Genomic DNA, 27,388 nt, shown 5'->3' with positions numbered 1-27,388 from the left:
TTAAAGGTGGGAGAACAGGATTAGAAACAGCAGACGACTTGCCCAAGGTCACTCATAAATGGCAGAGCTGGGACTTCCAGAATTAGGGTGCCCATGCTTCTCCCAAACTCAGACAAACACTAGCTTTTACCCCCAAACTAACATCTGTAGCATAATACAAACTGCTGCCTGTGTTAGCCCCTGTGCTAAGCAAACTCCATCCAGAGTGGCCCATGCAATCCTGTCAGCTCCCATTTTGTGGACAGGAAAAGCAGGGCTCCAAGACAGGCAGGACTTGTGCTTCCTGGTGCTGCCATCTCTCAGCCACTCCACAAGGACCCTTATAAAAACAGCATCATACCTCGAAAAGTCTAGCTCGCCCTCCATGCCACTCGGCCACCGGCATAACCCCCGATGCTGATTGCCCTGTAAACAGGTTCATGGCTCCATCTTTCAGTGCACACTCAAGCCAGGTTTACTACATAACAGAAAACAGAGACAGTTTCCTCGTGTTCCCCACCCCAGGGTGCGGGGAGGGGTGGGGGGTTTCATTAAAATGCATCATATCTCCAGGGCAGAATGTGACTTTAATGCAAAGAGCAGGAGACCCAGCTCTGCTCTTCTGCAGACCACAGGCAAAGGCATGGGTGTGTATGTGTGTGTGTGTGCGCACGAGAGAGTATGTGTGCGTGTGTGTGAATGTGTCAGTGTGTCTGCACAAGTGTGAGCGTGTGTGCATGCATATGTGTGTGTCTGAGCATGCACAAGTGTGTGTGCACATGCATGCATGTGTCTGTGCGTGCACAAGTGTGTGTGTACGTGCATGCATGTGTCTGTGTGTGCACAAGTGTGTGCATGCATGTGTGTGTGTCTGAGTGTGTGCACAAGTGTGTGTGCATGCATGCGTGTGTGTCTGGGTGTGCATACAAGTGTGTGTGCATGCATGCATGTGTGCTTGTGTGTGAATGTATCCATATGTGTGTCTGTGTGTGTGCACAAGTGAGCGTGTGTCTGCGTGTGTGTGTGTGCATGTGCACATACATGCACATGTGGGTGTGTGTGACTGTGTAAGGAGGAGGAAGCGTGCGTGTCTGTGTGAGTGTGCATGAGTGTGCACTGCACACAGGATATCAGTGGGAGTGGGGGAAAGCAAAGTATTGCGTCCTGCCCCAGACTCAGCCCCTCCAGGAACACACATGCTAGGACTTTGCACTCAACTGTGTCCTGGAGGGCGAGGAGGGGGAGCTCTGTGGGCCAGGCACCCTATTGAATAGCATGCCTCCTTTGCCCACTGGCTGAAAAAGTGCCTCCCTAAACCCGTGCAATTTCCTCCTTCCTGTCCCCTACAAACGCTGCAGCCAAATGTTTGCTTTAGTCCACAAGCCTAACCTACTGAAATCCCAGGCCTAACTCCCCATCACCTACAGAATAGAGTCCAGGCCCCTCCGGCCGGCACATGAGGCCTCCTTAATCCAACCCTGGCTACATCGCTAGTGCGCTACCCTGCCATCCTCCTTCCACCTCATGCTTTAGCTGCTCTAAACTCCTTAGGGTCCCTCCACACCAGGCTGCTATATGCCTCTGTGTTTCTGCACATCATGTTTCCCTTGTCTGCCTGAAAACTCCTATCCATCCTTCAAAGCCCAGTTCAGACATCATCTCCTCTGAAATGCCCAATTGCCCTCTTCTGCAGGGCCCTCAACACTGGATGTTGGGCCCCTATGCATCCCTTCCTCTTTGTCAAGGTTGGTCAATCCTAAGACCTGGCAAAGTGCCTAGCACAGAGGGCATGCTCCAGAATGTTTACAAAATTAGGTTATCGAGAAACGATTCTTCACATCTTGTGTTCAGTCTTGATGCCCCAGCCGGGCCTTCAACTGATAACTTCTGACCATCGTTCTAGATGCCTTCATGCCTGTGTGCTCAACAAAATAAAGGTCCCCAAAACAGATCCACATCCTAATGCTCACAGAGCGAGCATATTACCCTACCTGGCCAAAGGGACTTTGTAGGTCTGATTAAGGACCTAGAAATGGGAAGATTATCCTAGATTATCCAGACAGGCCCAGTGTCACCCCAGGGGTCCTTAAAAGAGAGAACCTTTTCTGGCTGTGGTCAGAGAACAACGTGGGACAACAAAAAAAAGGGTCAGAGGGAGGTGACGCTGCTGGCGTGGGAGGGAAGGTCTGAGCCACGGACGGCAGGCAGCCTCTGCATTCCAACCCTAGAAGCTGGAAGAGGCAAGAGAATGGATTCTTTCCCAGAGCCCTGGAGAGAAACGACCCGGTCCACATCTTGACTGGAGCCCGGTAAGACCTGGTTGGACTTGTGGCCTCCAGAGCTGTAAGAGGACACACTGTGTTGCTTCAAGTCCTATGTCTGTGGTCATTTTTACGGCAGCCACGGAAAACAGGACATCCTGGCCACCAGCCTATGCACTTACCAGGCGTGCCCCAAAACCCCGACAGCTCCCAGCCTCCAAGCCATTGCCCCGCTGCTCCCGCTGCCTAGACTGCCTTCCTCTGTTCCACTTGCCCTTCCCTGCCTGGAAAACTTCTATTTATCCCTCAGAAGCTATTTCCAAAGTCCCTCCTAGGGGAACCTATCCCAGTATGCCCAGGGGTAGGACGGGGCTCCATGCCACCGGAGTGCAGCCAGGTCTTGCTGTGTGCAACTGTGGGCTACCACCCTGGGTCCTCTGTTCTCCTGCTGGTTGGCAGGATCCTGGTTGGCTGGCCCCAGTGTTCTGTGCAGTCTGAATCGCTGACGCCTAAAGCGATGCCTGCATCCGTTAATGGGATTCACAGAATAGCAAGCATATCCTTGTCTCGCCTTGTCAAGCTTTCCTTTAGCTGGAGATACATTCACACCAGGAAAGGAGGCCATTCTCACATGTATCTTACTACCTCTTCCCTAAATGGCTCTTTAGTCTCTACATCCTCCAGTAACATCAGCAACAGCCTCAGAGACAGGCCCTCCACACACCCCAAACCACGCCAGAATCCCAGCACCCTGCAATCTGACAGGCAGGAGGAAAAGGGCACACAGAAGAACTTACCCTAAGAACATAGAGACGTGGGGCAGGGTATGTATAAGGACACCCACCACAGCTCCCTTTACATCTCGGCATTAGTGAAAATCAGAAATGACTCAGAGGTCTAAAAATGAGGACTTGGTTAGATAAATAATACCTCTTTCAGATAAGACTATATTATACAGCCATTAAAAAATAGCGGTTGTGGGTTAGGTGCAGTGGCTCACGCCTGTAATCCCAGCACTTTGGGAGGCCAAGGCAGGCAGTTACCTGAGGCCAGGAGTTTGAGAACAGCCTTGCCAACATGGTGAAACCCCATCTCTACTAAAAATACAAAAATTAGCCAGGCATGGTGGCGGGCGCATGTAGTTCCAGCTACTTGGGAGGCTGAGGCAGGGCAATCACTTGAACCCAGGAGGCGGAGGTTGCAGTGAGCCAAGACGACACCACTGCACTCCAGCCTGGGTGACGGAATGAGACTCTGTCTCAAAAAAAAAAAAAAAAAAGTGGTTGTGAAAATATGGAGGATCATAAGAACATGTTTAATACATAATTCAATTGGAATTCAAAATTTATAAATCATGTATATATTTGCATCTTAAGACTAGTGAAAATATTCATCTCAAATATGAATAGTTCGAATCTCATGAAGTGGGGTTAACACAGGGGATTGTTTTTACGCCGTATTTATGATAATCACAAATTATACAATATTTAAATATGTGGTACTTTTTGAGGGAGAATTTTTCTGGAGGGGAATTTGGCACTGCCCATATTAAGAATCTCTTTAAGAAGGGTTAATAGCACTACCCAGTGCCTTGGTTTGAGGAAATGGGAGGCGGTTATCACGGAAATTCATGCACAATGCCTCGTGGATGCGGATTCCACTCTGAAATCCCCCGGGCTCATGGCGGTTCCCGGAGCTTCTGCCAGGTGCAGAGAACACAAAACCCAGACCCTAGAGACATGGAGGTGCCTGTCATGGCAGGGACAAGATGGGGACTGTGGCAGAGGCCCTGGGAGAGCCCAGGGGTGGGGCAAGACCCAGCCCAGATGGGAGGAGGGATCCAAAAGGGCTCCCATGGGGAAAGGACGGCTGAGCCCAGGGGGACAGGTGAAGCAGCAAGGGTGCTTGGGGAGGCCCAGCAGGAGGAGCAAGACCTGCAGGGCGGGCCCCCACCCCAGGGGTGGGGAGGGGCTGATGGAAGAACTCTGGAGGGAGAATCCTCAAGAGCTGGGAGGACCAACCCTGAGAGACGATTCTCGGCTGAGCACAGGTGTAGAATTGAATCATCACTCGACATTTCAGGCTCCCCCTCCCCACTGAGCATCTGTCCCCCACTTCTGAAAAAAGCATCTGAGATGATCCTACGGGCTAGGAAGCCGGCTGTGAGCTCAGAATGCACGGGGTCGTCTGGATGGGCAGGGCTGTGACTCTGCCAGGGAGAGAAGCCAGACCCCCCCCCCCTGCACACTGTCAGAAAGCTAAATTCAGAACAAACGCTCTGGCTGGGAAAGAAGCTGCCAGCCTCACTCAGAAGAAGCTGAGACCCCTTTCTGCCCCAGTTTGCTTTTTCCCTGAGAACTAGCACCAGGGGGTGGCCATCGGCCTGCAGGAGCAAGGCCGAGTGAGCAGGATGCAGGGGAGGAAAGGTGAGCGACACGCTGGTGGCACACAATGCCAGGGGCAGCTCTTGCAGCAGAAACTGGGACCCAGGCCCATCCAGAGTACAGAGGGGCAGAGTGTCCCTACCACCTCCTGGGCCAGCAGCTGCACTTCTGTCACACAGCCTAGGATTACAGAAGGATGGCTGGCATCTGCTGCACAGACTTGATAGACGTGCTAGGGATGGTGGGGGTACGCTGGGCTGGCAGCAGACACAAAGAGGCATCGTGGCTGTTAGCAGTGTTGAAAGCACTATGTAGGGAGGGCAGCTTTAAGAGAAGGGAGGCTGTAGTGTCTGGGGACCGGGGTGAATCTTCTTCCAGTAAGTCTTCCCTGACTACCATTTCCTCTGCTCCAATGGAGTAGGGGTGTCTAAGGCTTCCCTGGTTCTTTCAGCCTCGCCATACGGTAGAATACATGCCGCTGTCGTGGATTGGTTCCTTGTCTGTACCCCTACTAAACTCTGAGTCTTAGATATCAGTTATCATAGCTCACTCCACCCCGGAGCCTAAATGGATGGAGGGAGGAAAGGCAGGTAGGTGGATGGAGGGGTGGATGATGGGTGGATGGTTAAGATGATGGATGAGTGAATGAAGAAATGGATGGGTGGATGGATAGCGAATGGATGGAAGAATGAGAAGGAGGGAGAGAAGAGCAAAGGTGGGAAGGGTGGATAGAAAGGAGGAGAGAAGATAGAGGAATGGAAGGAAGGAAGAAAACGTTGATGGTTGATCAGATAGGTGGATGGATACATGGGAAAGAGGGAATGAGGGAAGGAAGAAGGCAGAAGGGAAGAGAGGAAAGAGAAAAAGAAGGAAAGTTAGTAGGCAGAGAAGCTAGAAGCAGTGACAGAGGGGTCCTTGGAGCCAGGACCCAAGAGAGGGCAGGTATTAAAGTCAAGATGGAGAGAAGAGGCCGGGCGCGGTGGCTCATGCCTATAATCCCAGCACTTTGGGAGGCCAAGGTGGGTGGATCACGAGGTCAAGAGACGGTCTCCACCATCCTGGCCAACATGGTGAAACCCTGTCTCTACTAAAAATACAAAAATTAGCTGGGCGTGGTGATGCATGCCTGTAGTCCCAGCTACTCGGGAGGCTGAGGCAGGAGAATCGCTTGAACCCAGGAGGTGGAGGTTGCAGTGAGTCGAGATCACACCACTGCACTCCGGCCTGGCGACAGAGTGAGACTCCATCTCAAAAAAAAAAAAAAAAAGGATGGAGAGAAGAGGCTGCTGGGGCTGGGGGCTAGGAATGCTGAGAAGTTTCCTCAAATTCTCATGATTTCTCAGTCACCTCAGATCTTGTCCCAGAACATTTTAAAGGCCCCTCAAGGCCTCAGAGCCTAACCTCATCAAACCATTGATTCACAGTGAATTATTTATTGAACAGACTGCAACCCCGAAAGCTTTACAGTCAGGGCCTCTCTCTCAATCCCTATCTGCTGTGATTCTTGTTTAAATCAAACTCAGATCTCCATGGTGATGTTAAAGCAAACACTGAGGGAGACTGGCCTGGGAGCAAAAATGCAGCTGGTGAAAAGCCAATGGGACATTTTAAGGTAATGGGAGAAGGAAGGAAACAGACCTCTGACATCTACTAAGTGCCCAGCGTTTTACACGCATTATCTGCTGTCGTCTTCATAAGAGCCCATGAGGTCTACAATGAGGTCTGAATGTTTAGGCTCATTTTACAGAGGAGACCCAGAGAGGTCACCAAGAAGGGAAATATGGAGCCAGAATTGAAATGAAGGCCTGTGTGTGTGCGCAGAGGACTTTCCGTGCTTGTCATCAGCTTAAGGGTAGAGTTCCCCTTACAGTGTAAGACTGTTTCTCTCTGAAGTCCCCCTCTTTCTGGATGACCAAAGGGCAAAGCATATAATCTCTTAAACTTTCCCATCTGACAACTGGCTATGAACTCTCAGCATTATCTACCAGGAACAGCCTAATCAGCATAACAGCTCTTTGTTTGCTCCAACATTATGGGGGCACAGAGAGGAATGCTGTGATACCCAGGACAGCCCATAGGCTGGTAAGACACTCTGCAGAAGGCTTTGTCAATTTCAGCATGGTCACACCATGGGGATGTCCCCCAGGGCCATCATTGGCCTCTGCAGAGAAGGACTTTGATGCTTCTTTATATCAGTGAGTGTCAGAGGATGCTGCATTGCTGTTGGGTTCACTGTTCAAATTCCTCAGACTGCATTCACAACATGTGTTAAAATTCTATATATTAAAAGACAGAAAAAACAAGGAGACTTCCGGTTCCAAAATGGTAGCATAGAAGGAACCTGGCTTCACTGCCACCCACAGAAAACCAAAAACGAATATACAACACTGAGATGATCACCAGCAATATTTCAGAATGCAAATATGAAGATGAGACTGTTCCCAGAGCCACAGAGAAGTGAAAAGACTCAGAGCAGATGGTAAGAAAATTGGACTTTCACGTCCTTGATGCCTCTCTCCCCATCCTGCCTGGCATCGAGCCTGCGGAAAACTTACCACAAACTCACGTTTCTGCCCTGGAAAAAGTGGGATTGAGGTGGACAACCAGCTTCCCCATCATCTTGGGTTCTCTGGCGGGAGACTGTTCCTGCTGTGATCCACAGAAAACATCTCAAGTGCTGAAGGGAGAAATATCCCTGAGGACATCAGAGACAAAGAAAGGAGGAAGGACTACCAAGCCCAGCCCTGAAAACTCTCCTCTGTAATTTGGCCAAAGGAGACTCCAAATCAGAGTGTCTGTTCAGCAGCATCATGCTGTTGGAGATTTATTCCACAGGTCCCCTGGCCATGAACCCCTAGCTACTATCCCCACACTACCCAGAAATCCCCTTTGATACCTCCCCAATTTGGGAAGGGCAGCACTCCAGTCCTTTACTACAGCCAAGGAGAACCTGGGCTTAAGGCACCACTTAGAGTCCAAAAGGAGGCAGTGGCCTAGCAGTAAAGAATCTTTAACCAAAACAAGTCAGACAGAGAAGACTATAATAAATAATGAATCCTTGAATGCAAAGACACTGACATACATCCACAAGAAACAATAGCAAACAGGGAACCACAATCTCCCAAAATGGACAAAGTAAGAAACCAGTAACTGACTCTAATGAGATGGTGATATGTGAGCTCCTTGACCAAGAATTAAAAACTGCATCTTTAAGAAAACTCCAAGATAACACAGAAAAGCAATTTGGAAATTTATCACAGTAATTTAACAAAGAAAAATCTTGGAACTGAGTTAAACAGCTATGGAACTGAAAATTTCACTAGAGGCTCTCAACAGCAGAATGGATCAAGCAGAGGAAAGAATCAGTGAGCTTAAAGACAGCCTATTTGAAAATATAGTCAGAGGAGAAAAAAGAAAAAAGAATAAAAAGGAACAAAGATCACCTGCAAAATATAGAAAATTACCTCAAAGAGCAAATGTAAGAATTATCAGTGTTCAGGAGAAAGTAGAGGAAGAGCAAGAGGTAGGAATCTTATTCGAAGAAATAATAACAGAAAACTTTCCAAAACTTGAAAAAGATATAAATATCCAGGTACAGGCAGGTCATAGAACACCAAACAGATTCAATCCAAATAAGACTACCCCCAAGGCATATAATAATCAAACTCTCAAAGGTCAAGGACAAAGAGAGGATTTAAAAAGCAGCAAGAGAAAAGAAGCAAATAACCCATACAGGAGCTTCAATTCATCTGGCAACAGACTTCTCAAATGAAATTATACAGGCCAGGAGGGAGTGGAAAGACATTTTCAAAGTGCTAAAAGAAAAAAATCATCATCCAAGAATACTGTAGCCAGCAAAGTTATCCTTCAAATATGAAAGACAGATATCGTCTTTTCTAGACAAACAAAAGCTGAGGGAATTCACCACCACCACATCTGTCTTAGAAGAAAGGTTAGAGGGAGTTTTTCAATCTGAAAGGAAAAAAAAATAAAAACAGTAGCATGCAAAAAATACATAAAAAATAAAAAACACCCTGAAGGTTTAGAATCCATTGGTAAATTAGGGACATGGACAAACCCAGAATACTCTAATACCATAACTGTGATACACAATCCACTCATAATTCTAGTATGAAGCCTAGAAGATAAATCTATTAAAAACAGTAATAGCTACAACAACAACTTGCTAAGAAATAGGTAATATAGAAATATGTAAACTGAAACAACTAAAAGTAAAAATATGGAGGAGATGAGGATAAAGGGTATAATTTTTTTTGTTTCTATTCTTTTCTTTGTGATCTAAATTATCATCACTTTAAAATAATATGCTATGTGATTTTATAAGCCTCATGAAAACCATAATGCAAAAACCTATAATAGATTTAATAAAAATAAATATCAATGAATTTAAACATACTCCTAGAGAAAAAGCACTTAACCACAAAGAAAAATAGTAATAAAGGAAGAGGGGATATACAAAATAAACAGAAAACAAGCAACAAAATGGCAATAGTAAGTTCTTACTTATGAATAATAGTACTGAATGTAAGCGACCTTGATTTTCCAATGAAAAGGTAGAGTGGCTGAATGAATAAGGAAACAAATCTCAACTATATCATGCCTACAAGAAACCCACTTCACCTATAATGACACATAGACTGAAAGTGATGGGCTGGAAAAAGTTATTCCATGCAACTTGAAACCAAAAAAGAGCAGGAGTAGCTCTATTTATATCCAATAAAATAGGCTGCAAATCAAAGGCTGTAAAAAGAGACAAAGCAGGTCACTATATAATGATAAAGGGGTCAATGCAGCATGAGGATATAATAATTCTAAATACCTATGCCCTCAACACGAATCTCCCAAGTATATAAAGCAAACATTAATAAATCTAAAGAAAGAGATAGACTGAAATACAGTAACAGTAGGGGACTTTAACACTCCTCTCAGTTATGAACAGTTATGGACAGATCACCCAGACAGAAAATCAACAAAGGAATATCAGCGTTAAACTACACACTAGACCTAATAGGCCTAACTGGCATTTCTGGAACATTTCACCCAAATGCTATAGAATTCATCAGCACATAGAACATTCTCCAGAATAGGCCATATCTTAGGCCACAAAACAGGTCTGAACAAATTTTTAAAAGTAGAAATCATATCAAGTATCTTTTCTGACCACAAATAAATAAAACTAGAAATCAATTACAAGAAGAACATCAGAAACTCCACAAACACATGGAAATTAAACAACATGCTCCTGAACAGCCAATGGGTCAATAAAGAAATTGAGAAAGAAATTATAAAATTTCTTGAAACAAACTAAAATGGAAATACAACACACCCAAATCTATGGGATGCAGCAAGGAAATACTAAGAGGAAAGTTTATAGCAATAAACATCTACTTTAAAAAATCAAGGAACTAGAAAAAACAAACCAAATCCAAAATTAATAGAAATAAATAATAATTATCAGAGCAGAAATAAATGGAATTGAGACTAAAAAACTATACAGAAAATCAACGAAATGAAAAGTTGGTCTTTTGAAAAGATAAACAAAATCAACACACTAGACTGACTAAGAAGAGAGAAAACTCAAAATAAATAAAATCAGAAATGAAAAAGAGACATAACGACTGAGACCACAGAAATACAAAGAGTTACTAGGACAAGTATAAACAACTATATGCCAACAAATTGAAAAACCTGGAAGAAATGGATAAATTCCTGGACACATACAACTCAGCAAGATTGAACCATGAGAAAACAGAAAACCTCAATAAGTCAACAAAATCAAAGATGTCATAAAGTCTCCTATCAAAAAAAAAAAAAAAAAAAAAAAAGCCTAGGATCCAATGGTTTCACCACTGAATTCTACCAAACATTTAAAGAAGAACTGATACCAATCCTACTCAAACTGCTCAAAAATAACTGAAGAGGAGGGAATACTTCCAAACTCATTCTGTGAAGCCAGCATTGCCCTGATATCAAAACCAGAAAAGGACACAACAACAAAAAAAAACTACAGGTCAATAAGAATAATGATCCACAAATCCTCAATACGATGCTAGCAAACTGAATCCAACAACACGCCACAAAGATAATACACCACAATCAAGTGGATTTTATACCAAGGATGCAATGATGGTTTAACATATGCAAATCAATAAATGTGATACATCACATACAAACTAGGCATAGAAGGAAAATGCTCCAAAATAATAAAGGCCATATACAACAAACCCACAGCCAACATTATACTGAATGGAGAAAAGCTGGAAGTATTTCCTTTAAGAACTGGAGCGAGACCAAGATGCTCACTTTCACCACTCGTATTCAACATGATACTGGAAGTCTTGGCCACAGCAGTCAGCCAAGAGAAAGAAATGAAAGGCATCCAAATTGGAAAAGAGGAAGTAAAATTATCCCTGTTTACTGATGACATGATCTTATAGCTGGAAAAACTAAAGACTCCATGAAAAAACAGATTTGATAAATGAATTTAGTAAAGTTGCAGGATACAAAATCAATGCCACAAAAATCAGCACTGTTTCTTTATACCAATAATGATCTAGCTAAGAATGAAATCAAGAAGGCAATCCCATTTAAAATAGCCACCAGAAAAATACCTACAAATAAATTTAACCAAGGAAGTGAAAGATCTCTAGAAGGGAAACTACAAAACACCTCTTTAGAAATTGTAGATGACACAAATGAAACAACATTTCATACTCATGGATTAGAAGAATTAATACTGTTAAAATGACCATACATTCCAAAGCAATCTACAGGTTCAACACAATTCCTACCAAAATACCAACATCATTTTTCACAGAATTAGAGCCCACATAGCAAAAGAAATCCTAAGCAAAAAGAACAAAGCTAGGGGCACCATGTTACCTAACTTCAAATTATATTACAAGGCAACAGTAACTAAAACAGCATGGTACTGTTATAAAAACAGACACATAAACCAATGGAACAGAATGGAGAACCCAGAAATAAAGCCATATATTTACAGCCAACTCATTTTTGCCAAAGATGACAAAAACATAATTAGGAAAAACACACACTCTTCAATAATTGGTGCTGGGAAAATTGAATTGTCCTATGCAGAAGAATGAAAATGGACCCCTATCTCTCACCATACAAAAAAATCAACTCAAGATGGATTAAAGACTTTAATGTAAGGCCCAAAACTATAAAAATGCTAGAAGAAAACCTAGGGAAAGCTCTTCTGAATATTTGTCTAGGCAAAGAATTTATGACTCAGACCAGAAAAGCACAGGCAACTAAAACAAAAATAGGCAAACAGGCCTTAATTAAACTAAAAAGCTTCCACATAGCAAAAGAAATAACCAACAGCATCGACAGACAACCTAGAGAATGGGAGAAAATATTTGCAAACTATTCATCCAACAGGGGATTAATATCCATATCCAGACTTTATAAGGAACTCAACTCAACAACAACAAAAAACAAATAATCGTATTTAAAAGTGGGCAAAGGACACAAATAGACATTTTTCAAAAGAAGACATACACATGGTCAACAGGCAGATGAAAAAATGCTCAACGTCACCAATCATCAGAGAAATGCAAATTAGATCCACAATAAGATACCATCTTACACCAGTCAGAAGGGTATTAATAAAAAGACAAAAAATAACAGATGTTGGTGAGGATGTAGAACAGTGCAACTCTTGTACACTGTTCATGGAAACATAAGTTAGTATAGCCTCTATGGAAAACAGTTCAGAGATTGCTCAAATACCTAAAAATAGAATGACCATTAGATCCAGCAATCCCACTACTAGGTGTCTACCCAGAGGAAAAGGGAAAAGAAATTAGGATATCAAAAAGATACCTGCACTCATATGTTTATCGCAGCACTATTCACAACAGAAAAGAAGTGGAATCAACTCAAGTGTCTATCAATGGATGACTGGATAAGGAAAATGTGGCATATATACACAATGAAACACTACTCAGCCATGAACATGAATGAGATCATGTCTTCTGCAGCAACATAAATAGAACTGGAGGTTGTTATCTTAAGCGAAACGAGGCAGACACAGAAAGACAATGGAAAAGAATGTAGAACCCAGAGATAAAGCCACATATTTACAGCCAACAAATACCACATGTTCTCACTCAAAAATGGATACTAAAATATATATATACGCATGGAGGCAGAGAGGATGACAGACAGTGGAGACTTGGAATTGTGAGGGGGTATGGGGGGGGTGGAGTATCCAAAATTACTTCGTGTGAACAGTGTACATTATCTGGGTGATGAATACTCTAAAAGCCCTGACTTCACCATTATGCAATCTACACACGTAACAAAATTATACTTGTACCTCACAAATTTATATATATATAAATAATAATAAAATTTAAAGAAAAATTAAAGGTTATGGAATTAAATGAGATGAAGAAATGTTGTATAACCTTCTCCTGGAGAAGTATGTGTATTAGTGTATCAGAGATGCTGATAAATCCTACTGCAAAGAAATCTGAAACTTTTTTCCCTAAAATATATTTATCAAATATGACCACACAATATGTATTTTCTGGAATCAGCTATTACTTGAAATACCTGAAATTACCATTCAGGAAGCATTCCCTTCCTTCCACCCCACCAACCTCCTCAAACTGTACTTCCCCTGCCCCATTGAGGTTGAACCTGACCGTGGCTTGGCAATTGGAACCCTAGCAAATGTGATGTGAGCAGAAGTCTTAAAATGTGCTTGTGTGGTTGAGCTTGGTTCCTGAGCTCTGGTGTTCTGCATGAGAAGAACATGTCCTGGTGGCCTCAGTCTTGTTCCTGTCAGCTCGGGTCCCAGTATAAACAGATATGAAGCAGACCCAAGCCCATCAGCCAACAGCCTGAACACCCAGCCAAGCCTTGGCCACAGCAACCAAACCACAGTCAACACAGGGGTGTGAGAATAAATGCTGAGTGCATGCCACTGGGTTCGTTATTGCCATATAGCTGACTAATACACCATCCATCAGAATTGCTATTCTAACAATTGCACTTTGAGACATAAATGTGGCATGGTAAAACATTCTTAGGAGGAAACCTTCTTAGAAGGTGCCGGGAAAGAATGAATGGTACCTGGCAGGAGTTCAAGACGCATTTGGAGGGCACGTCTTAAAATTAAGGGACCTGGAAATGACATGGGCTTTTTAGAGTAGAGAGGTAGGGGTCAAGAAAAAGTTAAGCAACCCAATGTAAAAAGACAGGCACGAGATATGAGCAGGTGAGTCACAGAGGAGGAGACCCAAAAAGTCAATAAACATAGAAAAATATGTTCCATCTTACCAGGTATCAGGAAGATGCAAAATAACAAGATTAAGCGGTAATCTCACACCCACTTGAGTGCAAACATGGAAAGTCTGATGACTCCAAGGTGTGGAGCAGTGAGTCACCTCACAGATAAGTCGGCAATAGGTAGAGAAAAAGGAAGTTGTGCACACATCTTCCACCCTATCCAAGCATCTGACTGGAGACGTGTTCACAGGTGCTTGCTGCAGCCCTGATTGGAGTGGCAAAATCTCAGGACAGAAATCCTAGCACTCCCACAGCAGGGGAATACATAAATCAAATAGATTACATGTGCTACATGGACAAATTACCTAAACAAAGTTGGGCGCATAAAGCAAACTTCAAAAGGCAAAGTAATGTCATTCTTTGCAAAACAAGCTAAGCAGCAGAACATATTGATTGCAGGTAGACATACATATATACATGCAGACAGACAAGATACATTATGATTTGTATATTGTGTTTTATGTTTTTAATATAAAAGGGGGATGACACACACCAATTTCAGGGTAGAGGTTACCTCCAGGTGGGTGGTGAGGGTGGGTGTGAGAGGATGGAGGAGAGAATCTATCAAAGTGTATTCCTTTGAGAGACAGCGATTCCAAACATATATGGAAAAAATTGACATTGATGACAGCTAGATTACAGGCATTGAGCTGGACTGGGCTCTGGTGTGGTAAAAACTTGAGGCCCTAAATTTCAGCGGCACCCACATTATTCCTGCTCACCATCCACTGGCCTACACTAACCATGCGACCCCAAACTAACCACAAGGGAGGCCGGGAAGAAGGGAATGATTGATTATTTAGCGAACATTCATCTGGCTCTGTTTCTTGGGTACCTGGGCATGTGTCCTACCATGGTCGGTACTTTTCAGGATATGTTCAAGATTTCTTAATTAAAGCGAAGATAAAGAAAAAGAATCACTTCCTATCCCTAACAAAAAGGAGAAGATTCAATCAAGTCATTCTAGAGAAAACCTGAGACCAGCTCCACCCTCAATTATCCTGAGACTGCCCCTGGATGAGGTCCTGCTTGAGGTTAAATGCACCCAGGAAGTGGTAGGGTTGGCCCAGCATTAGTGTGGTCCTTGTTCAGGGACGGCACAGGCATTGAGTCCCCTGGTCTATAGGACTGTCCCTCTGTTTCAAAGCCACTCTGCCCAACAGCTGTGCTCAGTGTGAAGCAAGGGTGATCCCTGAGGCTGCATCACAGCAGGAGGCAGGGCATAGGGAGCAGCCCAAGGTAAGCTTTCTCTCCAGCTCAGAATGCTTGCAGAACCCTCTTGCTCCTCCTGACAGAATCAGAGCCAACTCTGATTTCCTGGCTTCCACAGCATCCCCTAAGATGACCCTATAAATGTAAAGAGTCTTCTAGGTCTCAGCAGTGTTTCCCAAAAACCACGCCACCATCCATCCTTTCGTCCATCCACTCATCCATCTGTCCATCCATCAGTCCATCCACCCATCTATTTATCCATCCATCTGTCTGCCTATCCATGCATTTATCAATCCATCAATTCATTCATCTATCTGTTCATCCATCAATCTATTCATCCATCCGTCCATCTGTCCATCCATCTATCCATCCATCCACCCACCCATCCATCCATATATCCATCTATTCATCCATCCGTCAATCCATTCATCCATCTGTCCATCTATCAGTCCATCCACCTATCCATCCATTCATCCACCCATCTATCCATCCATTCATCTATCCATGTATCCATCCATTCATACATCTACCAATCCATTCATCCATCTGTCCATCTGTCCATCTTTCCATCTGTCCATCAATTCACCTATCCATCTATCAACCCATTCATCTGTCCATTCATCCATCCATCCATCCATTCATCTATCCATCTATCTATCCATTAATCCATCTCTCCATTCATCCATCCATCCATCTGTCCATCCATTAATCTATCCATCTACTCTTCCATCCATCCATCCATCCATCTGCCCATCCATCCATCCATCCATTCTTCCATCTATCAATCCATTCATCTATCTGTCCATCCATCCATACATTCATCCATCAATCCATTCATACATATGTCCATCCGTCCATCCATCCATCCATCCATTCATCCATTCATCCATCAATCCATTCATCCATCTGTCCATCCACCCATCCACCCATCCATTCATCCATCTGTCCATCCATCCATCTGTCAGTCCATCGCTCCACCCATCTGTCCATCTGTCAATCCATTCATCCAATGCCCAACATGTATCTCCTGTGCCAGATCTGAGTTTGGTTCCAGGGATCTGGTGATCAATAAGATAAACCTGGCAGGTCTCCATCCTCACATCCTCAACCAGCCTATGTTCTAGTGGTGCTGGTGGTGAGGGGGCAAACCATAAACAGGAACTCCCACATTTCAATGAGAAAGGTTATAAAGAATGCCTGGGGGCCTCTTTGCACTGAGTAGTGAGGGAAGCTTCTTTGAAGAAAAGAGGTTTATGGGGAGACTGAATGAGGGGCAGGATCCAGTTACCTGGGGTGGGTGCCACAGGCACTCCAGGCAGTGGCCATAGCATACACAAGCCCTTACAGGGATTGAGCTCGGTGTAGTCCAGGGTCAGCCAAGAGGCTACTGTCACTAGACACTGAACAGTAAGCAGTAGAGTGAGAGGAGCTGAGACTGCGGATGGGGCAGGAGCCGGGGGTGGGGTCTTTGCAGGGGGTATGGCTTGGATGTTATTTCAAGTACCCTGGAAGGCTTTTAAACCTCAGTCCTAACCAGTCCAACCTCTGGCTACTTGAAGTGTGGTCCCCAGACCAGCAGCATGGGCAGCACTCGGGAGCTTGTTAGAAATGCAAAGTCTTGGGCCACCCTCCAGACCAGTGGAATCTGACCATGCGCTCCTTGCAGGAAGATCCCAGGAGACTCGAGTGCCTCTGGAGTCTGAAGTGCTGTACTAGATCTGCCATTCCCATGCTCCTCTCCCAGGGAAAACGTCTGGGAGGACCTACCCTGAACTCACACCTTCCCTGGCTGGCCCAAGCTGCAGCACTTTTTAAGGGCTTTTCTAAGTGACTTCTTTGTACCTCTGCTAAGACCCCACAGTCTACACATCAGGCTTTGCTCAACCCTCTGTGGCTTCTGTGGCTTGTGTGGGCGAGACCATGTGGAGGAGAACGCCCTGCACACTTCAAACCCTGATGCCAACCAGGGGCTTTCCAGGGAAGAATGGTGCTCCCCCCCTCACCCCCAGCCTTTTGCACCGATTCAAGGGGGACTGGGATTGAGCAGAAGACCCCCATCACCACCACAAGAAGAAAAGGGCAGAGCACTGGATCATCATGGAAGCCAGGAGGGGGTGCCGCTGACGTGGGGCCCGTCAAATGCAGGACAATTAAAAACACATTCAGCTTCGAGCCACTTCCAGAATGAAAAGACCATACCTGTCATTAAAAGTGTATTTATTGCAATTATACACAAGGATTCTTAGGAGACTCAGTGCACATTCATTAATTGTGTCTTTAATAGCCCTATTTAATATGTGCTCTCCAGATGAGGGCACCGCCAGCCTTCCATCCACAGGGGCCTCAAATGCAGACGGAGGTTGGGGGTGGGAGGAAGCAGCATCTTGAAGAAAGTGATGGCAAGCTCTCAACTCTCAGCATCAACCTCCTGCATGAGTCCCAAAACAGGGGGTAAGGATAGGAGCAGGTAATGTGCAAAGGAGAAAATGTGAGTAGTAATTAACACAGAAAACTGCTCCTCCTCACTAGGAAACAAACAACAAAAAAAAAAGCAAATTAAAGCAATGATGCCGTCCCCTTCCTGCCCTCAGCTCCTCCTGTCAAATGAGCAGGAATTACAAAAGTCGCCGGCAGGACGCAGGGCACTGCCCAGGTAGGAATGCACATTCGTCTTAAGGAAGAATTGAATGCCACCGCACACCAGCTGTAAATCCACTCACACTCCCTGGCTCGGTCATGTAACTGATTCATCCCAGGGAACAAAATGAAAAGGAAAACTACCTGCTTAAATTTTTTATGGCAGCATCAATAAGGGGACAGCTAAGTATTAGAGCGAACCAACTCCAGGGGCTCGTACCAGCCATAAAAGAAATGACGATGCAGACCCTGTCACTACATGGAAAAACTAGAAACATATTTTATAAATGATAAAAAGAATATAAAACTGCATTCTGTGTCTCTACCTATATAAATACGTTAGCATCGGAAAAGATAATATAAACAAAGAAAGTAATTGCTCCGATGAGTAGGGATGTGAGTGAACTTTGGTGAGATGACTAATGTCTCTGCAAGCATTTTTAATAAAGGCGAAGAAACATCTGGGTATAGAGATGGTGATGAGAAGGGAACACGGAAAATTAAAATCTGTCAATTTGCTTTGGAGAAAAACTGAATTTAGATCATGTACTGTTCTAGGGACATTTCACACATTTCCTCATTCAGTTCTCACAACTTCCTCTCAGGGGCATCTTATCCCCATTGAACAGACATGGAGACCGAGACTCTCTGGAGTAGAAGGAAGCCCCCACCACCCCACCCTTGGAGCAGCTGTGAGTGGGTGGTTTGGCCTCTCTGCTGCCACCTGCTTTTGAGGAATCCTGTCTGGAGCCTGTAAGTGGTTTTGGGCCCCATGCCAGGGGGCCAGACACAGTCAGTCCCACCCCACCCCCACCGCACAAGGACTCCAGCAAACGTGAACTACGCCGGCAGCTCCGTCGTGTAAATGCAGATCACACCGGGAAAGAAAAGATCGTTCCCTGTTCAGACGACGCTTCACACAGTCACATTGCCTCCACATCCAGCCACGCTGAGAGGCTGCAGTGAGGGGACGGAAGCGGGTACTCTGGAAACTTCTGAGGCGGGTAGCCCCAGGCAGATCCCTCCATGCCAAGGAGGACTGCAGCCCAGCGCTTGACAGACATGCTGGACTTGGGGCAAATCTGGTAACTGAGGGCCTTTGCTGGAAGGAGGAGAAGACTTGACCATCTCTGTCCGCTTTGTCACCGAGGAACCCACCCTGCGACCCTCTGCCCAGCAGCGAGGGTCCCCTCCCTGGGCCTGCCCCGGCCAGGAGTGTTGCCCCCAAAACTTGCCTTGGAACACAAATTTTCAAAGAGTAGCAATGAGATTTCACAGGGCCCACGGAGCTTACACTTTTCTGCTCTTGTCTGGAAGTAGTGAACACTGCTGAGCCCAGCACTGGAGGAACGAGACATTTTTAAAGCAACCCCACCAGCACATAAAGCAACGGAGGGCCGTGGCAGGGAACATCTGTCCTCTACACAGGGATGGGACCCATCGCTCACCCCCCATTTTCTGGTGGTGACGATGGAATTAGAGGAGACCAGTGGGTCTGGGGAGTGAAGCCACACTGAGAAGAGCTTCTAGGAAAAGCGTTTTTGCTGGGGAGCAAGTGAGGACCCGTCGGGGGACTGTGAGTGTCTTAACCCCGGAGCTTGGCCTCATTAGCAGCACAGATGACCAGGCCCATGGGCTCCAGGCGATGTCATTCCTTCTACAGCAAAGAAAGAACCCAACTCAAGACACGTTTCAACAACTTCCCAGAGCATCGCAGAAATCCCTCAGTAAGAACCAACAGAATGAATCACCAAACCCCTTAGCTAAAAGCAAAACCAAAAAATGGAAAATAAACCAACTCAAGGTCCTGATCAGCAGGTAGAGGCATCTTTTTACGGATTTCAAATAGACAAATGAATTAATTATTGAGAAACATATGTTGGAAACCAAAATGGTTTCACACCCAGAGAACGTGGAGGTGGTAATCGGTGCATGGAAGAAAGAGAATCTTTTGCAGGAGAAAAGCTTTGAAACCACAGCCCAGAGGCTGGAGACCATCTGTACCCTTCCTGGGTGAGTGGATGTAAATATTGAGGAGGATGATAACCAAAATGGGTTCTCAAATCCTCCTTCTTTCTCATCTCATTTAAAACATCAAAGGGGCAATCTAATGTTCCTGGGCTGAATTCACATTTCACACATAAAGAGATATCCCCCATCGCCAGTGGCTTATTTATTTACCAAGCTCTTTGGCTAAGCCTGGAAGAAAGAAAAACGTCCAAACAATGAGGATAATCAGAGCCTTTGGTGGACTCCAGGAGCTGCGTGTGAAGTTCTGAGCACAAGTGAAGGGAAATTGTGCACTGACCTGAATTCACAATGCAAACCCTCCTCCTCCCAGGAGGAAAGGAAGCGGGGAGAAAAACAAAGAAAAGAGAAGAAAGTCAAGATGCTTTCTGAACAGTTGTCTATTCTGCAGTGCAGTTTATACCCACTGCCCAAACTGTTAAGCTACTTTCAACTTTTCCTTTATGCATTTTCTAGCCAAAGAAAAGTTGCGAGGCCACCGACTCACGGGGGCTGCCACAGCGAGGCGTTTGGATCTCGGTCCTCAGCTGAGAGCCTGGGAAGATGGCACGCAGGTGCATAAGAGAAAGGCCTGCCATCGGGCTGACTTACCGCCACAGAGAACTTTCCAGAACCTTCCCCATGTCTGCGTGGTAGTACTTCGTCAGGATCAAGATCACCTGTGGTGTTAACAGAAAGTAAAAGGCAGAAATCAGTGGGTTCCAAGGTTCTCAAAGAGAGGTACAGCGACACCACTCCCTGCCAGAATTTGGGGTCTCTAAATTTCAGCCGCCCAGGGGCCTCTCTCAGTCAGTATCCCTGGGAGGCTCTGGGCCACCCTGCATGAGAGCCCTTAGACGTGGGCTTATTTCTGCTCCGAGGACTTTCTTGTGCTCTGCAGAATGACTCTGGGAACATCTGAATCCAGCGAAATCCACACAGTAGCTGCCATTCGTTGGAAATAATTCAAACCCAGCCCTGGACAATCCCAAACTGTGGCAAAGGGAGTGCCAGGGCAGCGGTCCCTGTGTGAGCACAGAGCTCATTTGGCAAGGCTTCTGGAGACGGGGCTCTGTCTCCACCAGCGCATTAGAGGATCCCCTGAGCCTGCTGGAAACAACTGCCGGGGCTGCCACCCAAGACCAGAGCAGGTCCCTGTGGTCCGTCTGTCATTACTTGTCCTGGAGTGGTACTTGGGGAGGCACAGCCAAGATGCTTGGGGGGCCCAGGAGTCCTCAGTGGCACACACCCGTTTTTGTTGTTGTTGAGACCATTCATTCATTCATTCATTCATCACACACAGGGCTCCACCTGACCACGCTGTTTGCATTTCAGGCCTGTACAGAAAATGCAACTATTTATAAAAACGAAAATAAACGTGTTTAGGAGCACCTGTCTTTTGAAACAACCGTGTAAACAAAAAAGGGTTGGCGGGGTGAGGAATAAGGATGCACTAGCCCTGATGGGAAAAAGATTTTCCCAATTACTGCACCGGCCACTGCGTTTTCATGTACATCAAATTTCATTTCACTCACTGCCAGTCCCTGTTAGCTGTTCCTAACACTCCCGTGGCCAGGGTAGCCCCCAGGAGGTAAGATGGGAACGGCCTTGGGTCTTGGAGCAGCTGTTAGCCTCGTTATTTGGGGTCACCACCCTGGTCATCCCCAACGGTCGGGCTCCTCCATGGAAGCAGAGCTCCCTGCACTCGGTCCTAAGGTGCCGTTTCCACAGATGGCAGCTGGGCTGACCTACTGTCTTTCTTTCCCTGGTGATTTGAGCAGGGAAGACACGAGGAGGGGCTGTTGCCCGAGATGGGACAGTGTGCATCTCACAGGCAGCTATGATTTTAAAAAGCAAGGCGTTGTCAATCAAGGCCAGATTGGCTATGCCATGCACAGGAACAAAGCGATTTTCTCTTGTCAGCTCACAGCCTGCCATTAGAGCCAGGTCCCTCCAAGGAGTGGGGAGCTGACACGGTGTGGACTTTAACCCATTGATTCATATTTGATATAGTCACGCTGTTCCCAGAGGGGATTTTTGTGCAGCCAGAGTGTGGCAGCTGGAAGGGACCTCAAAGTCTGTTTGATCCGGCCCCATCCAGGAGGAAATCCCTGCCCCCCTCAATCTGATCTTGGAGCAGTGAGATCCAGACTCTGCCCTGGCCTCGAGGGGCGGAGCTCGGCTCTGGAGGGTACCCTGCCCTTCTGCAGACTGCTGGGTTTGGGGCGCGCCCTGCTGTGAGGCTGGCTTCACATCCCCGTCACTCCTGCCTGTACATTCCAGCTCTGCCACTGTGGACGGTCACCCAATCACCCAGCATGACTGCTTCCACCTCCCCCTCCCTCGAGGGGAGAGTCCCCACCAGCCCACCCCCTCACTCTAAACCCCAGCATCTGGGGCCTTTGCACAAGGCATTCCTCATCCTAGGATGCTCTTCCCGAAATCCCCCAGCCCTATTTCCTCGGTGAATTCCTGCTGAACCTTCAGATCTCAGCCTGACCCATACCACCCCCAGGAAGGCCCCCCACACTGGGCTCAATGCCCCCTTCATACACCCCCCTCCAACCCCACTGGACCTCCCTACAACCCCTCACAGCTCACAGGGTCTGCTTCCACTGCTGAGGGATAAACCGTTAAGCGTGGGGACCTTGTTTATCTCCCCAGTGCGGGGCACAGCACCTGCCTTATAACAAGCACCCACACCACTCACTGAAAGAAATACAGGTGACTTTACCCAAAGGAAGGATCATTTATGCAGTGAAGTTGGGCAGAGGCCAGTGCCCCCCTCCCCACCACCACCACACTCCTTCCATCAAGAGGACCCGCTTCCACTTTGTCCTGGGGACAGAATCACTCTACTGGCTTCAACCGGCCAAGCCAAATGAGACTTTGGGTTCCTGTGGGGTTGCCTTTGCCCAGGGCTGAAACAAGGAGGTCGCCCAGGAAGGGCCAGTGCTGGAGGAGCCAGACAGCAAGGCAGCACCACCATGCCCTGACTCTGCAGTCATCAAGGAAAAGAACCCTGAAGTGAGGTCAGACCACCGGGGTTCCACGCTTGGCTCTGCACTAGCAGACCCTCAACTTCAACACATGTCAGTTTTCCAGTCTATGATGATGCCACGGCGATGATTAAATATTCAATAGCAAACGTGAAATGACCCATAAGCCATAGGAGCTGTCGCCATTAAGAATAATGATAGCTAATAACCACTGGTTTCAGCCCCGCCACCGACGAGCCCCACAGTTACAGCAACCCCCGCCGTGCCCCAGGGAGCCCGAAGAGGTGCTGCCCCCATGCCCCCAGGAGCCGCATGTTATTATCCCTGTTTTACAGTTGAAGACACTAAAGCAGAGAGCGCATCAATATTTTGCCAAAAACTACCCACTCAGCAAGCGGCAGAGCTAGAATTTGATCCCAAGCAATTCGACGTCAAGCTTGGGCTCTTCACTGCCACGCTGAAAGCCTGTGTTTTCAGAAGAAACTTCTATTAAAAGTGGTTTCAAAGAACCAAAACTTATGAAATGCCCTTCTGGGGCCCTCAGCTAACAGCTTTGGAAATGAAATATCCCCGGGACGGTTTTTTCAGTGGCTGGTGTGTTAGCCTTGGGGCTCTTTGATCTGGGTGGGAGAAAAATTGGGAATGTGAGTCAGGGCCACACAGCCCCGGCCGTTGCCAAGGGTCTCCTCCCATCCAGAGGCTGCCTGAGCCCGCAGCCCACAGGGATCTTTCCCAGACGGCCAGGAACGTCCAAGCAACAGACGAGGAAAGAAGAGCTACTGCCGTCCACAAGAGGTCGGCCGCTGCCGCCACTCATTACTTCGAAGGCTCCTCAGGATGCATGTGTCACCCCGCATCTCATCCTCTCACCTCCCGTCCTCCTGGCCGTGGGGAAGGCAGCACACGAATCTGTTCCTATTCTCCCAATGCCATGTTACCAAATGGACCAGGGAGCCAGGGTGCTGGGTTCCAAATCTGTGCCGGCTCAGCCTGTGACAAGCATCGACTCATCCACTCTCTAGCAGCCTGGGAAAGAAAGGGCTCCGCAGGGACAGACCCTGGTCCTGGTAGATCCACATCCACAGCCTGGCCCCCCTGTCCACTGCCTCTGGCTTTATTCCAGGGAAGGGCCTGCTCCCTCCCTGAGAGGGACTGAGGGTACCCTCCCCCAGAAGGAAAAGAACCCTGAAGTCCACACTCAGTTCCTGGAGAGACCCGAGGCCGGCCATGGAGCCCCACCCCCCGGTCACCACAGCCGGCCCCCACCTGCACCACACAACTCAGTGCCAAGCCCTGTGCTGGGCTTGTAGGAGGGTCCTCTGCTCTGCACTGAGCCGTCCAACTTGCCTGGAGATGAGAGGCCTGGGCTACATCCTAAAGCTCTGGCAGTGGGAGGGAGCCGAGGCTAACCAGCCTCGGACCCACAATAGCATTAACAGGACTTTCTGCTGCTCTGGGGAACAGGGGCTGGCTCAGAGGAAGTCTCAGCTCCAGGGTTGATGGGCCAGCAGCAAAGTCATCAGCGTCTTCACCTGTGAACAGCATGAACTGGGAGGTCAATGCTGTCTTTACCAGGTGGCCCTGGCAGAGTGGGCACTTCTCAGATGGATTAAAATAAAACAAAGAGGGTGTGATGCAGGGTGGCCAGGCTCGCTGAGCCTCAGTTTCCCGATCTGAGAAATGGTGCTAACTTGGAGATTGCGGGAGGGTCTCCCCATCTCTTTGTGTCCATCCACATAAACTTAGACCAGAAATCAGAACAGAGACGCCCGAGGCTCAGCCCCTCCTCCCTGAGTGACCACTGGTACGTTTCCAAGCCCGCAGAGTTCACAGTTTCTCCACCTGTCAATTGGAGGAGGGGCTCCCTTCCAAAAACTAGAGCCGAACGATGGCTTTAGAACCCCCAAACATCATGAAATCTGTTCAATTGCAAATAACCTAATAATATGCCCTGGGAGTTTCTAAAAGACCATTTTCATAAGCTGCTCCACCAAATCCTTCCCCAAATGCAACCAGCATCCACCAGGAACGAGGTCAGCTGTTCCGTAATCCGGGGGTCAGGTTCACCATTCACCATCCAAGGGAAGTTCACGGTGCCTCCTCTGAGACCCTGGGCCGCTTCCCTCTGCTTTTGTGCAGTGGGGCCTGACTCAGCAGCAGAGCAATGGCCCCGGGTACAAGCTCCTTATGGAGAGACGTGCAATAATCCCTTCAGAGAGACGCACACTGAGGTTTTCTGAGCCAGCCTGAACCCTGGCCCTGCACGAGTGCCCGGTTCCCCCAAGCTTCGTCTTTACCAGGTTTGCTCTTCAGGAGCATTCAGCATCGCCTCCTCAAATGTGCCCCTTTTAGGACAAGAAGCAAGAAACGTTCTGAGCACCTCCAATTTAGGACACTGAGCCTTCCAAACAGCTAGTGGGAAATGATTGTGAAGCAGCCTTACACACGGTTGCCTTTCGGGGGCTCAAGAATAATCAAAAAGACAGACTCAGGCCCAATTCAGTTGTCAATCAATATACATAAAGCACCAAATACTACTACTAAAAGACAGCAAGAACTTACTGTTGATTGCAGACTCCAAAATCAACACCCCATTGAAAAAGGGAGAACTTAAGGTCAGTGTCCAAGGCCCCTGAAAGCCCCCAGTGTCACTGAGGTCTCCCAGGCTAAGCTGCACCGCCGTGGGCCTCCTCCTCACAGTGGGGACTGGCCAAGCAGCTTCCTGGGAGCTCCTGGAAATGCAGAACCGCGGCAGCCCCACCCCAGGCCTGCAGAAGCTTCATTTCGTCGCTCACATTTGAGGGGCTGCCCTGGCAAGGCGTCCCCAGGAGGGAGGCCCACACCCCTGCTCACTGTCCTTCAGCCTCATCAGGAAGCTGAGACTCCTCCTGTCCCTCAGCAGCCTGGTTCCCTCCACTCTCACTGCCGCGGACTCCACGTCCAAACACACCGCCTTGGCCACAAGCTCCCGCCTTGACTCTGTCACCCACCCCCCCGGCCTTTGCATACTTGGATTGCTGTGTTCTCCCCATTCTCATTTCTGCACTGCCTCCCTCCTGCTCATTCTCAAGGCCACCACCTCCTAGAAGCCTTCCCTGACCACCCTGTGCACCCCAGGAGGGGAGGAGCTGTGTCAGCCTCAGACACCTCCATCTCCTGAGCCTCACCAGGGCCGGCACACAGGGAGTGTCTGAATGACCATTCCTGAGTGAATTCATCAGCAGCAGGCTGACTCAGAAAAGCCAAGACCCACTCCTGGAGAGGCCTTTCCTCACGCCCACCCCATCTGTGTACTCGCCCAGGCGTGGACATGGGTCCTGGAATCTGTAAGAAGTCCCATCAGTGGGGCCCATGGGCAGTGGCCCGCCTGAGTCTCAGACGTGCCTCGCTGGTACAGGTCACATCACTCAGGCCCAACTCAGACCCTCTTCTGTCCCGGGCTCACACAGGATTTGGCCAAAATCACTCCACATCAGTAACTCCGCACTCACCAACTGGAGCTATTCTTAAAGAGTTACTGGGCTGGAGACCACCTCACCTGCCAGCCAACGTGCAAGCTCCGCTGCCGGGGACTGTGGGGAAGAGCGCATGCAGGATGGGCAGGAACAGAATTTGTTCACCAACGAGCCACTTTCCAAGACCTGCACACGCACTGCCCGTGGGGGAAGGAATGATCCACCGGCAGTGGGGCACGGGCAGAACCGCCAAGGTAGGCACAAGCCCGTGTGCCCTTTGGCCTGGAGATTCCACGTCAGAAAAGCTATTCCATCGAAGTGCTGTGCATGGGAAATGAGGGATGCCCAGAGTCCTTCACCACAACACCACGACACCACAACAACCAGAGACCAGAAATAACCCATGCATCCACCAGCAGGGCCTGGGGGGATCGCCGGGGGAGCTCACCACTCAAGGCAGCCCCGGCATCCTGTGTGGATGGGACGGATGAAAAAGGACGTGTCGGAGCCGATGCAGGGAGCTCTCCTGTGCCCACTCCTACGTTCACAAGCGGAGAGGCGAAGGCCACTTCAAAATGGCTAAAGGGGTGAGTTTGGTGCGACATGAATTTTATCTCAATTTAAAAACAATCTGTATTCACCTCTGCTTGAAGAAACACGGTGACATGCTGGAAGGAAACACAGGAAATGTGATCAGGTGGACACCTGTGGGTTGGGAAGCGGAGAAGGATAACAGGAGGGAGACAGGGAGATTTTAACTAGAGACCCTTTAGTAGTCATGACATTTGGAACCATTTGGCTGTATTACCTATTTCAAAAACATTTTTCAAATAAAATAAAAGAGACTCCTTCTTTCAAAGCCCCCATTTCCCCTCCCTCATCGGGCAGGTCCCAGAACACAGGTGGCTTTTCTCATCTGGCCAAAACCACCCAGAACCAGCTCTCTGCTGGTTAAGATTCTACCAAGAGCAGATGGAGGGGATTCAGGCTGAGTCTGTTGCTGGGGTTCTGTTTGTCCTCCAAGTCACTGCAGCTAGGAACAGGAGCCAGGTCAACACGGAGCTGACTTCTGCAGTCTGCCTGTCTCCCAGCTTCAGGTGTGGGGGCATCTG

At 47.5% G+C, this 27,388-nt stretch overlaps 1 protein-coding gene across 3 annotated transcripts in view; it reads right to left on the bottom strand.

Moving 5' to 3' along the window:
- Positions 1 to 27,388, bottom strand: part of SORCS2 (sortilin related VPS10 domain containing receptor 2) — a 537,963-nt gene that overhangs the window by 320,115 nt on the left and 190,460 nt on the right. For all 3 annotated transcript variants that reach the window (XM_030801231.1, XM_030801232.1, XM_030801233.1), the window contains exon 2: positions 20,435 to 20,502. In XM_030801231.1, coding sequence (XP_030657091.1) covers positions 20,435 to 20,502 — 68 coding nt within the window. The remainder of the gene's footprint in view (positions 1 to 20,434; positions 20,503 to 27,388) is intronic.

This window comes from Nomascus leucogenys, chromosome 20 (genome assembly GCF_006542625.1).
Source record: "Nomascus leucogenys isolate Asia chromosome 20, Asia_NLE_v1, whole genome shotgun sequence".
Lineage (NCBI taxonomy): Eukaryota > Metazoa > Chordata > Mammalia > Primates > Hylobatidae > Nomascus > Nomascus leucogenys.
This window is presented reverse-complemented; position numbering and strand designations above follow the sequence as displayed.